The sequence below is a fragment of the Haliotis rufescens genome, unplaced genomic scaffold, assembly GCF_023055435.1.
Source record: "Haliotis rufescens isolate VD_foot unplaced genomic scaffold, xgHalRufe1.0.p SCAF_1, whole genome shotgun sequence".
NCBI classification, from domain to species: domain Eukaryota; kingdom Metazoa; phylum Mollusca; class Gastropoda; order Lepetellida; family Haliotidae; genus Haliotis; species Haliotis rufescens.
This window is the reverse complement of record NW_025963779.1, coordinates 17,608,623-17,621,654: the sequence shown is the minus strand read 5'-3', so window position 1 is coordinate 17,621,654 and position 13,032 is coordinate 17,608,623. Positions and strand designations below refer to the sequence as shown.

At 39.6% G+C, this 13,032-nt stretch overlaps 1 protein-coding gene across 1 annotated transcript; it reads left to right on the top strand.

The window, feature by feature from the left end:
• Nucleotides 1–1,376: 1,376 nt before the first annotated feature.
• On the top strand, nt 1,377–12,905 carry LOC124147033 (hemicentin-2-like). Its single transcript, XM_048381762.1, has 12 exons — nt 1,377–1,526; nt 2,756–3,004; nt 4,032–4,210; nt 4,920–5,084; nt 6,345–6,473; nt 7,151–7,247; nt 7,564–7,751; nt 8,365–8,496; nt 9,155–9,298; nt 9,563–9,610; nt 11,762–11,843; nt 12,179–12,905. Exons 2-12 carry the CDS (start codon nt 2,772–2,774, stop codon nt 12,321–12,323), a joined length of 1,542 nt encoding a protein of 513 aa, XP_048237719.1. The 5' UTR covers nt 1,377–1,526; nt 2,756–2,771; the 3' UTR covers nt 12,324–12,905.
• The last annotated feature ends 127 nt before the right edge of the window (nt 12,906–13,032 follow it).

Genomic DNA, 13,032 nt, shown 5'->3' with positions numbered 1-13,032 from the left:
TGCATCCCTTATGATGAAAGCATCACACTCAAGCATGTCTTGCTTGACCGAGTTGATTTTTCAATCACATGTATTTTTCATTCATAAAGGATCTTTTTAATATCAGTTCTAATTTAATTGTTGTTTCTTTTAAACGAAATTTGACTAACAGATAACAAGTTTGCCTTACCTGTGATTGTTATTTCTTTTTATTATAATTATGTATAATCGCAGTCTATTTTCGACTATTTTTATAGCAGCAAGCTCAGGTTATCTTACGGTGTGGCATGTTGACCGGCAAAATTATATATATATAATTCCGTCAGGGATAACAAAACTCTGACCCAATTCTTAACTGTTTACTGAAGTTGATGTATCTATTATAATGAAAAGTATGGGTTTTTTATGTTGTTTACCCGTATAATTGATTTAATGCAAACTTTGCAAAAACATCAGGTGAACCTTATAGCTCCACAGGTACTATATATTACAAAACTGGATACATTTTTCTATTTTCTGTACACTTTAAGGTTGCTGGTTTATATTTTTGAAATGGAAATTTAACCCACAGATATCATGATAACATAGGATCTCTTTGAGTGCTTGCAGTGATATATTGACATGCTCTAAGATCAGCTGGTTACATCGCGGCGTGTCAGGGACGCAACTCTGTACAGCAACTCTTAGACGACTAGGCCACCCGTGTCCCCTATGAATGGTTTATGTAGTGTGACTGTGTCACTGTGGTTTATAATGGCGTTATTCACGCGACCTAGGTTCGATTCCCCTCATGGGGAATGTGAAGGTATAACGCCTATTTCAACAACAGTGCTATGAGCTTTGAAGTGTCACAAAGCCGATTCAAGACAGTTTGTGAACAATGTCAGCACATGTCATCAAGATTCACAATATGTGAAATACTGGACATCCTCTTTGATAACAGGGGCGGTCGGGTAGCCTAGTGGTTAAAGCGTTCGCTCGTCACGCCGAAGACCCGGGTTCGATTCCCGACATGGGTACAATGTGTGAAGCCAATTTCTGGTGGCGCCCGTCGTGATATTGCTGGAATATTGCGAAAAGCGGCGTAAAACCATACTCACTCACTCCTTGATAACATCCACATGTATTTGACACAATTTTATAGCTGGAATATTGCTGACGCGGTGGCACACGAAACGTGTTTGTCAGCATGTTCTGACAATAGTTTCATAAGAAGATAAATCAGCTAAGTATGGGGAAACGGGGAAATGTGTACCAGTTATATGACCCAGGTGATGCAAGTCCATAACACAAAACTTAAATGTGTCGTTGACGTACCGGATTACGTGGGAGTACCAATCATCATAGAATTATTTCCTCGTTTCATTTTATCACGTGTATCAGTAGGTGTAGGGAGTCTTCATTAGGTCACACTTATTACAAAGCACAACTGGCCGCATTATGGCATGGGATAGCCTCGACAAGAGCTAGAGAGAAAACATCACATGGCTGTGTTGGAAGAGACACAGATGATGCTTCAAACAGTTTAACTGGATACAGATATCCGGGTGAGTACAGAAGGGTGAGATTTTCGTTGTTCTCTCTGAGTGTTAATCATGCATAAATGCATCTTCGTAACTTTAATCAGCCAAAAGAAATACATTAAAATATTTTCACCAACACTGTCTAAACTGGTCAGTGATTATAGTGAGTGAGTGAGTACGGTTTTACGCCGCTTTTAGCAATATTCCAGCAATATCACGGCGGGGGACATCAGAAATGGACTTCACACATTGTACATGTCGGGAATCGAACCCGGGTCTTTGGCGTGACGAGCGAACGCTTTAACCACTAGGCTACCCGACCGCCCCTCAGTAATTATAGACCCCGTAGGAATTCCTGGTTAGAATGGATCAAGTCGTCGGGCTCGGTGACTGGGGTTTCCGAGTCATCGTATCCCGATGACGTTGCTGTTAATAACAATCACAGGATTAATATCTGGTCTACACTCCTCTATTTAAAAGTCGGCATCATTTTGCTGGACCACTGTTCAAACGCATAAAAACAGGAATTCGATGAAAACTGTAGTAAAAACTGAATATTCGAAAAAAAACGACAGAAGAAAAAATGAAATGCATAACGTTTCTGCCCAGCAAACTAACAACTTAATCCTCGATTAACAACCCGTGACTATCCGGGGTACAATAGGTCTTCAGCAACCCATGTTTGCCACAAAATGCGACTATGCTTGTCGTGAGAGGCGACTAACGGGATCGGGTGATCAGGCTCGCTGACTTGGTTGATGCAGTCATATTGATGGAATATTGCTGAGTGCGGCGTAAAACGACAAACAAATAGTCTGTAACATGTCCTTCCAATAATTCTTTATTTCTGGGCCCACTTGCACAAAGCGATCTTAGCGCTAAGATGATCTTAACTCCCATACTTTAACATAGGCTTACAATAGTCTTAGTGGTAAGATCTTTTTGTGCAAGTGGCCCCTAGTGTCCATTCACTACCACATGCTCATGATATCAATCACTGGATTGTCTGGTCCATAATGGATTATTTACAGACCGCCGTCATATAGCTGGGATATTGCTGAGTGCGGCGCTAAACAACAAACCAATCACAGCTGCGTTATGATTTCGATTGCCGCAAATATAGACATTCGACCTTGATACATTACAGTCAGCTGCCGAACTGGTACCTAGTACCTAGCATAATAAGCATAATAGAATCTTAGAATGGATATACAATACCCTGGATAATCGAGGATGTTTCTGTTTTTTTGCAGTCTCGTTGTCCACAAAATGACCCTTACCCCTCTTATATTAGCTTTATGGACAGAGTTGTGTGTTAATGCGCTGGGCTTTAAGGGCCCCGGGACATCCGAAGAGACAACAGACAGTGGGACCATCCGTGTCCGTGTTTGGGTATCGCGTTCTGCCTTCACCGTCAACAGGAAGGTTCATTACGTCAGTGAAGGCAGCCTTGTGACCTTACTGTGTGACCCTGACAAGGAAATTAAAAGTGGAATTCGAAGGTAAACAAGTTACGGGACAGTTACAGTATCCGTAATGATAGAGTACCACAGGGAAAATAATCGCCTTTTAAATTAGAAAAGTATACCCACAGATTCTGATTGTTTGCGTGAGGATGGTATTGAATAACATCGAGAATACAATTTGAAACTGTTCGTAAATATATTTATTTTTTATTGTTTTGCAAACAAATATCATTTAAATAAGTGTACATACATTCACAAATATGCCTTTTTATTACGGCCGAATGTAATGGCTGGCGCAGTCTTCTTAGATGCCAAATTTCTCTATGCCGAGTTACCTCCCTTAGGCCTGTTCAAAACCTGTGCTCGTGTGTTTTCCAACATCTGAGATCTACCGTGAATTAACTAAATACTGTTAAAAGCGGCGTTATAAACGCAGGCTCATGATACAGTCGGAATCGTAGATCGACTTTTTAATTCCAATTATGATTAATTCTATAACGAGGCTTACAAGTGCTACTTTTGGCACACGGCATTGTTTCTACAAGTATGCCCAAGACGTTTCAACAGTCATGTCTGTACAGAAAGGAATCCCTTTGTTATTTGGTTATAGTATAACACCAGAGACCATATGATATAGGGTCTCTGATGACACCTGGTGTCATCACTGATTGTCAGAGGTTCATTCATATCATTTTCACAGCTATTTTGCTCTTTACTCAAATGGAATCCGTTTCGGCGGGCGGATAATCAATACTGGTTATTCTCTTGCATTGACATTTTATATTATAGTAGTTAGTTAGTAAGTGTTACTTTATGTCGCCCAGCCTTTGCATATCGTTTGACCGTTGGTTTGGCTCAATTCCTAGTACGTTAAAGTCAAAGGAGTCCTACCACGTCAAGGAGACACGACGTGATATAAATGAAATACTGTTCAAAGCGGTGGTCAACCGAATCCCATCACGCACTTTCTTAAGGGTCGAAAGTTCAGCTGTGTAATGTATGTGATCCGAAGATCCGAAGATCACATTGTTGGAATGGTCACATTTAAGAATAACTGTTGCAGCATATCGTGGGTCTACGATGGCGCCACGTCAAAGACAGATACGACATGTGACTACCCAACTGAAGTGGAAGACACTTTCACAAGGCAATTAGTTGCAGAAAACGAGGGATCGTACAACTGTCTGGTGAACACCTCTAAAGGAACGCTTTTGTCAGAGACAATTGTGCTGAAGATTGCTGGTAAGGCCGCTACTTGCAAAACAGAGTCCTACACCTATGATGTACCGATGTCTTCATCTGAATCTTAAAGTATTTAAGTAGAACATTTTATTTTCAACAAGGACTACACGTTCTTTATATACTACTCAAAAGAAGTTAAGGACCACTTGATTCTTTCATATTACTACAGGTAATCTGGCATGCCATGTTGTATTTTATAGTAATATGAATCAGGCGGTCCTTAACTTCTTTTGAGTAGTATACATTACGCCGCAATTCGCCGTGCGGATTTGCGCCACTTGGGCACGCCAAAAACCCTCCTGGGTTCGAATCCCGGTTTGCCCAGGTTAATAATATGTTTCTAGGTTTGTCAGCGCCATACCCGTGCTCGTAGGTTTCACCTGCATCACTTTGGCGCCGCAATCCGCGCTGCAGAATTCGAGACAAAACATGTGGTTCTCTGGTTCTTCTTGCCCAGAGACAATCATTCTGTAATCTGAAAGGAGACTCACATTTGTTAACAACTTCCATCGAACGATTTTATTTGGTACACCCCAGGGCAAAATTATGTTTCCGCTTATTTCATGAACACATAATATTTTTGGAAAAATGTCACATGCCTCCTTCCAAAAATCTCAGATATATATAGCCAAATATAAGTCTTACAATAAGATATATTTCAACTTTGTTTTGGCTTTGCAAACATAATATTCTGAATGACTGTTTGTAGTTCTCACTCAAATACCCGTCGTCCACTACTGGCATGACATCATCAGAGATCCATATCTGCTACCCTGTGACGTCACGAAGTACTTCATACCACGTGGTGAAGTCACGTGGTTTAAAGACAAGAAAGAAGTCCAAGGAGCTACAAACTTGTACATAGATATTGACGGTATGCGCTTTGTCAACACGTGATTCATGGTTATGCATTTACAAAAGCAAAGCATTTTACAAAAATGGATATATCTACTATGTCCTATCATACTTACAATAAAGGGCGGTCGGGTAGCCTAGTGGTTAAAGCGTTCGCTCGGCACACCGAAGACCCGGGTTCGATTCCCGACATGGGTACAATGTGTGAAGCCCATTTGTGGTGTCCCCCGCCGTGATATTGCTGGAATATTGCAAAAAGCGGCGTTAAACCATACTCACTCATAGTTACAATGAGATTTTTTAACACGACTACACGCTCGTCTCAAAGTATGTACCACTTACTGGTTATCACGTTTGATGCTTTAAACATTCAACCATTTTTTTTAAACAGGATAGTGATCCACTGACCGGTGCCCAATTGCGCCAAAAATTGTACGTGTAATTTCCTCGATAATGTCGTGACTTAAATAGAGCTTGAGTATGCTAGGAATGTACATGATACAAAGCGAATGAACACATACAATCTTTGCCCGGTACTTGATGACCGTTTACATATACGTCTTACATGGTAAGACTGAACATACACATTGCATTTTGTGTTCATACAACCTACTTAAACAACAAGATATCAATGTAACCCTTCTTATCTTTACGAATTTCTTCATTTACCTTTAACTTCCTTTTTTGATACCTCCGTATTTAAATGATATTCTCATGTTACATAACCCTGTCGTTTTTACCGTAACTTTGTCAATAGTAAATCTTCATAAATTATGTGTCAATGATTATATAAACTGATAATTTCGTCAACAATATGCGTGCATTAGGTGAGAGGTGGATCGAGGGTGTTGCTGAACATGTGTCTAAACATTAATTTAAGGATTTGTTCCAAGTTCAAACAACGGAGTGAATTGGGGTCACAGAATAGCTAATTTGTAAATTGAGCTGGGTCTCCGGTCCGTTTTAGGAAACAGTAAAATGAGCGTTGATGCCGTTTGTTGTCAATGTATCAAAACAATAAAACGTCATTTCTATTTTACTGACGACACCTTTGGTGCATATGTCACTGTTATATTTAAATACTTTACATGATAAGTTTTCAAAAAAGAAAATGAGTTAGGACTGTTAATGGTTGTGGGCTCCGGTGTTCTGGTACTTACATTTACTTACGATTTTAACAATAGAACAGGGTTATGTCATATAGTTACGTAGGCGAGACCAGTCATTTAATAAAAATAAAATTCAGAAAAACTCCTCAAGAAGTTACTTCTGATTTCAGGGGCATTGAACTTCCTCTACCTCACAGCTGCTGACTTTGGAAAGCCCTACTACTGTAAGGTGCACAGCAGAAAACTACAACAAACCATTGTAGGAAATACAACCTTTGTCTTGAAAGACGCCTGGACACGTAGGTTGTTTCTTTGTTTTATCTACGAAACAACACTTTTCCACTCTTTGATATGCCCAGACAGCATATACGTATCGTCAATGATACTTTATCGTGAGCTCGTATCTGGTTCGTGGAGTCTTGCACGGATCATATTTCAGCTGTATGTATAAAGCCTTAACAGTTTAAAATGCAAGGGAAGTGTGATGCAGGTTTCAGACGTTTACGAGCATAGACAGGGTATCATAATCATAAGTATCATAATCAGGGCGAATCAGGGATTCGAACCCACAATCATTCTTTTTTGTATTCGATCTTTGCAGGGGGCACGGATGGCCCAGTCGTCTAAGGCGCCGCGATTCGCTGTGCAGAGTTGCGTCCCTTGGGCACGCCAGAAACCTATGATTGTGGGTTTGAGACCCGGTTCGCCCCGATTATGTTCCTAGGTTTGTTTCTAGGTCTGTCAGCACCATGCCCGTGGTAAACGTCTGAGACCTGTATCACTTCGGGATTTCCTCACACATTAAGCTGACACGCCGTGATATAACTGGAATACTGTTAAAAACGGCGTTAAACCCAACTGACTCACTCACTCGATCTTTGCATGTCTCAGTTGCGCACCTCTGTACAACCACCTGCACCCGTGCCCCTGGTGGGCTGTATGTGTAAGTGACAAGCGTGTAACGTTTGTTGTCCAGATCGAGTAAACAGAAAACCAGTTCTCATAAGCAGCACTGAAACAGCGTCAGCCGCCGAAGGCGATGACGTCACACTGGAATGCAGCTTCGGTGGGGAGTGAGTACCTTGTTCATCGATTTACAAAATTTCTTACATTTTGTTGACATGATAAATAGCTGTTTATACATACACACAGAGGTATATATATATATATATATATATATATATATATATATATATATATATATATATATATATATATATACGATGGGTGGGTGGGTGGATAGACAGACAGACAGACACACACAGATAGATAGATAGATAGATAGATAGATAGATAGATGGATGGATCCAGGGTATATATGAGAATGGATGGAGATATCAAACCCTGTATTATCGAGGATGTCATCATTTAGTGTATACGTTCTTTCAGTCCTGAGCCCACAGTAACATGGACGAGGAAATACAACCACGAAGCCCGTCACAAATACAGCTCTCCCGAGACCAAAGGGAAGCAACTGCGTATAGCCAACGTAAGCGTCAGTGATGGTGGCAGTTATACCTGTACAGCAAAAAACCCATCAGGAGAAGCTGAATCAGCGATTCAATTACATGTTAAAAGTATGTTGTTTTCATCTAAAATGTTTATATGAGAAACCCCAGAGTGTATGAGTGAGAGAGGTTTTACGCCGCTTCTAGCGATATTCCAGCAATATCACGGCAGGAGACACCGCAAAATGGGCTTCACACATTGTACCCATGTGAGGAATCGTGGTAAACGTCTGAGGCCTGCATCACTTCGGGCTTGCCGCCCACATTAAGGTAACACACCGTAATATAACTGGAATATTGTTAAAAGCGGCGTCAAATCAAACTCGCTCACTCACTAGTAGATATAGGAGCTCTAATAGAAGGGGCAAGACTGCAATGCTGAGAACATCTCACATTCCAAATAGTCATACTTCCATTTGCATCGGTCCTTTCATTAGTTGAAGCAGATGCATACAGATCAAAATGACATTGCCTGTCTCGTGAACCAATATTACGTTATATTTGTTTCATCACTATTGTTGTTGAAAGCTAACATTAATCCATTTGCAGAGAAGGAACTAAACACCCAGATACGCAAACGACAAGTATTTGCTTATGTATTAAGCAAACTTGGGTAAAGTTATATGAGGATGACCTATCATGACATTCAATATCATGACTGAGACTACATCATTTTCCACAGAAACACCAGCCTTGGCGAAGCCTATTGAGTCACGTGTCCTCCTCACCGGAACTAGCGTCACGTACCACTGCGCACCAGAAGACGGTCACTTGGAATCCAGATGGTTTGTTGATGGATGGCCACAAGCTGAAGGTGGAGACTTTAATCACACTTTCGTAAAGTCAGAAAACTAAGTGAAGGTTTTATAAATTAATCATAATTTGATCTTGACAAATTTGCAGTTTGTTGTTTCCGGTTCAAATTTGATTATTGTTTCTTTGTTCTCACCTGTATATTGCACCGAATATAGTATAAATGTTTGTACATTCAATGTATCTCACAATAACATAACTGTAGCACTATGTTTATAATACCCCCGTCCGTGCAGCGCTGAAACCTTTTCTTTTCTTTCACCCCGAACTATCTACATTGGTTTCTCAATTAGTTATCTCTTAAAACAGTATTATGTCACATTCTCAGATTAACGTGACTTAACACAATACAACAGAGTCTATCTTTATAGACATTATTAACAGCAAAACCCTGATCGTGAGATCAAGTATAGCTGCTAGATAATACATATATAATTGCCTAACTCAATTAATATAAGTGAAATGATATTATTATTTGTACACAAAAGCGACAGGACCATTTCCATAATAATAAGAAATAAAGTGTTCACGAAAAGGTGAGCGTATCCTGCCCTGCTTGTGGCACACGTCACAAACATATCCAAGGTTCGAACGGCGTTCTCGTGAACATGGTGTTATAATTATGAATGACATGATTGTCTCTTACCATTGTTTTCCAGGGACGGAAAAGCTTTTTTTCGGCAAAAACAAAAAGTCATTGACCATCACGTCAACTAGAAATGACAGAGCGGGGCTCTGTGTCCAGTGCAACGTCAGTAACGACATCGCCTACACCCTGTACAGCGCCTGTGTCAGATACGAGGGTAGGTAGAGACATACACAGCACCTGTGTCAGATACGTCTCGAATCTTTTCATGTTTCAGTGTAGCATCGCTGAAAATTATATTTCAAATGAGTCTTGTCGACATAAAGTGGCAGAGACCATATAATAGATATGGTCTCTGAAAGTGGTAAGCTCTGTTGTCTCGGTATCAAGACGTGTGATGATATTGTCCTGTCTGCTTACATTTCTGATATATATACTAGTATATTATCCTTGTAATAATTAATTGACTTTATTTATTTAGATTCCACGTCTGACCCCCCTGTCACAACAGCTGCTGTCCCGACTGCAGGTAGGTCACGTTATTTACCACATACATCGCAGATACATACACTACCGGGCAAAGGAAAGTATACACCTGAAAATTGGATTTGACCAAAACATTATAAACGTTATCTAAACGTTACTAGATTTAAAACAGTCTCCAAAACATTGTGAACTTAAGGGCCAAAACACAGTTGTGATACCTGTATCAAATACATCACCATGGAATAACCATTTCTTGTTTAGTCACTATGAAATATGTACACGAACCTAAATTCGCCCATTGTCCCATCATTTTAATGTGTTTAGGAGCTAAACGTGTTCAGGGTATAAATGTGACTTACAACGAAAGTATAAGGGTCTGTCGTAGTAATCAGATGAACTTTCATTGTCAGCTTTCGTTTCCTGTATGACAGAAATGGTACTAGTCACACAGCAGTCACACATTTAGAACATAACACAAGCGGGACACCAACCTGCAACGTCTTGATTGATAGTCCTTCACGCTATCACCTGTTCTTAGGAGTGAGTGAGTATGGTTTTACGCCGCTTTTAGCAATATTCCAGCAACATCACGGCGGGGGACACCAGAAATGGGCTTCACACATTGTACCCATGTCGGGAATCGAACCCGGGACTTCGGCGTGACGAGCGAACGCTTTAATCACTAGGCTACCCGACCGCCCCTGTGCTTCGGAGAGTCAATTTTCCTATTCACCATTAACTTTGTTTATTTGTATATATCTATGTTGTTGTTTTTGTTTTGTTTTAAATCTTTATTCACATTTCAAATAAAATACAATGTGTAGCATTTCATCAAATATTATTATACATTATTCAAGAGCCAATCCCTTTACATCAAACTTTCAAAACCTTTTGCAAATATAAACACTCATAAAATATCATATCTTACTAGTATTCTTTGCTAGGATTGAAAAGTCTGTGGAAGGAAGACCAAAACTGAAAGAAATCTGTATAATTGCAATTTATATATTTATGTTAGTATTGTTCCACGTGTGAATCTGATTTGCAGATTTAATTCAATAACACATCTCATCTATATTATCTTAATGTGCAAAGATAAGCCGTTATTTAAACATGTTTAAATATTAAAAACGTTTAGATTATTGGGATAATACATAATGATATACATGATGTACATTTTGTCGTAAATAAGTTTTTACATGTTTAAATTCTACATAAGTTTAGATTTTAAATATGTTTACGTTATAGGGTGTTGTGTTTAGATGGTGTTTAGGTTGTGAGACGATAGCTCATTTCATGTGTTTTGCCCTAAACGTGTTTATATAGAACATTCAAATGTGTATTGCTTTTAGGATTTAAACACATTCCTAAACATGTTTAGACCTAAACATGTCGTTTATATGTTTACATTATATACACATTTTGTAAAGGGATTTTATCGAAAAAAATGCTTGAAAAACAAATAAGTATGCTTCAGACTTAACAAAATTGTCTGCTATAAAAAAAAAAACATTGTTGCAAGATTATATTTTTAAATACATGTAGAATATTTAGGCTCATAGTTTTGATTAATGACTATCTTACATCCTTGCCAATCCCAAAATCCCTTTCTCCCCTCCAGTCCATGAATATCAACAAATTGTTCATTCACTCAGTGAAGGTGGATTGTCCGTACCAATTGTAATAGATATACTCCGTAGATTTAATCTGACAGACAGGCTAATATTAAAACCGACCATATGACATTATCTTATCTAGAAAGTGGTGTGTGTATGGGTTGGAGTGTCGATGAGACACAGTCGTGTAAGGCGCAGCAACTCACTGTGCAGTCGGAAACCCGTGTTCGTGGATTCGAAAGCCAGATCTCGCACTGATAATATTTCTAGCTTTGTCAGCACCATACTCTACATGTATCTGTATGTTGCATCATATAGGTAAATATCTAAGAATAGTATCACTTCGGGTTGGAATTCCGTGATATATAGGAAATCAAAGCGTACATAAACCAAACTCCCTCAGTAACAATCTCATCTACGTGTATCCGGTAACTAAACAGAAGTTCATTCATGCTGACAATCACGTAAATGTGTGTATTAATGGTTTGCACAAATCCAAATTGTTTGTGCATCTGCTTCGATATGTGAAAGTCATCAAATACATCAGTCTGATTATTTGTTTTCTATGCTGTGGAAAGTCAAGCTATGGACAGTGCTTGTTCCAGTCGCACTTGTCATCATTGCCGGTATCTTCATCATCATCAGCTACATCGGTGTGAGGTAATAATAATAATAATAATAATAATAATAATAATAATATATATAAAGAGAGAGAGAGAGAGAGACACGCTTTTCACCAAAGTCACTGAGCCTCACCAGCCGATCCATTCTATCTAACATTGATCAATATGTATTCGAACAACTTCGATTTACTAATTTTCTACATTCCGCAGATTAGGTGGGTTTAGTCATCACGAAGGAATATGACGTCATTCATCCCAACCTGACATCATAATTATCCTTCCAGAATGACATCATGCCTATCTCATAGCAACGGAAAATGTCGCAAAAACATGTGTTTTCAGTTTTGCGAGTGTTTATCTGCTAATTTTCAGACGCCGAACGAGAGGCCTCCCTACTGTTGAAACTGAGCTTCCAACCACGCCCACCCTTTACCTTGAGGCCCATCAGCTCATAGAACAACGCATTTCTCACCTCCACAAGAAACAAGAAGATGGTCAGCGGGACGGTACTATATAACTGTGTACTGAATCGTCGTGTTGACGATGTGCTGTTAACCATCTGTCGCCATTGCGTGCTTAATTGTAGATTTCTGATTGTTGCGAAGGATTTGCTGTCACGTGTGTTCGTGCATTGTGCCTTATATATGTCACTGCAATGTAGACAAACTAGCCATACTCGCACCCCTAACCCATTTTTCCAAGACCCCTTGAAAACCGTACCATAACTTGTTGACAACTGTCAATACCCGTTGAAACTGTACCAGATTTGTTGACAACTGTACAAAAAACAACAACAACCAAACTTGTTGACAACAGTACCAAGACGTGTTAGACAACTGAACCATGACCCGTTAAACTGTATGTTGAACAATATACTAAGAAAATGCACACTGCCTTGCGGTAGAAATGTTTACTCAGCGTCAACGTTGTGAAACGTTTCACGTGCTATCTGACGTTGACGTTGACTTTGACGTTCCAGAGTCTCGATTTGCATGGTCTTCCCCTCTGATGGCATATTCAGGTTCTATTTTGTGTTTTTACCCAAATATATTACAGCATACCCGACACGGAGCTGTGAGTGAGTTTGGTTTAACGCCGCTTTTAACAGTATTACAGTTATATCGCGGCGTGTCAACTTAATGTGAGAGGAAAGCCCGAAGTGATGCAGGTCTTAGACGTTTACCACTTCGGTGAAACCCACGAGCACGGGTATGGTGCTCACAAAC

What these genes read in the sequence shown, in the direction of transcription:
- LOC124147033 (XM_048381762.1), top strand. Translation starts at nt 2,772, where the DNA reads ATGACCCTTACCCCTCTTATATTAGCTTTATGGACAGAGTTGTGTGTT. An exon ending in AATTGTGCTGAAGATTGCTG is followed by an intron (nt 4,211 to 4,919) that starts GTAAGGCCGCTA and finishes GACTGTTTGTAG; the next exon opens with TTCTCACTCAAATACCCGTC. An exon ending in ATCAGCTACATCGGTGTGAG is followed by an intron (nt 11,844 to 12,178) that starts GTAATAATAATA and finishes GCTAATTTTCAG; the next exon opens with ACGCCGAACGAGAGGCCTCC.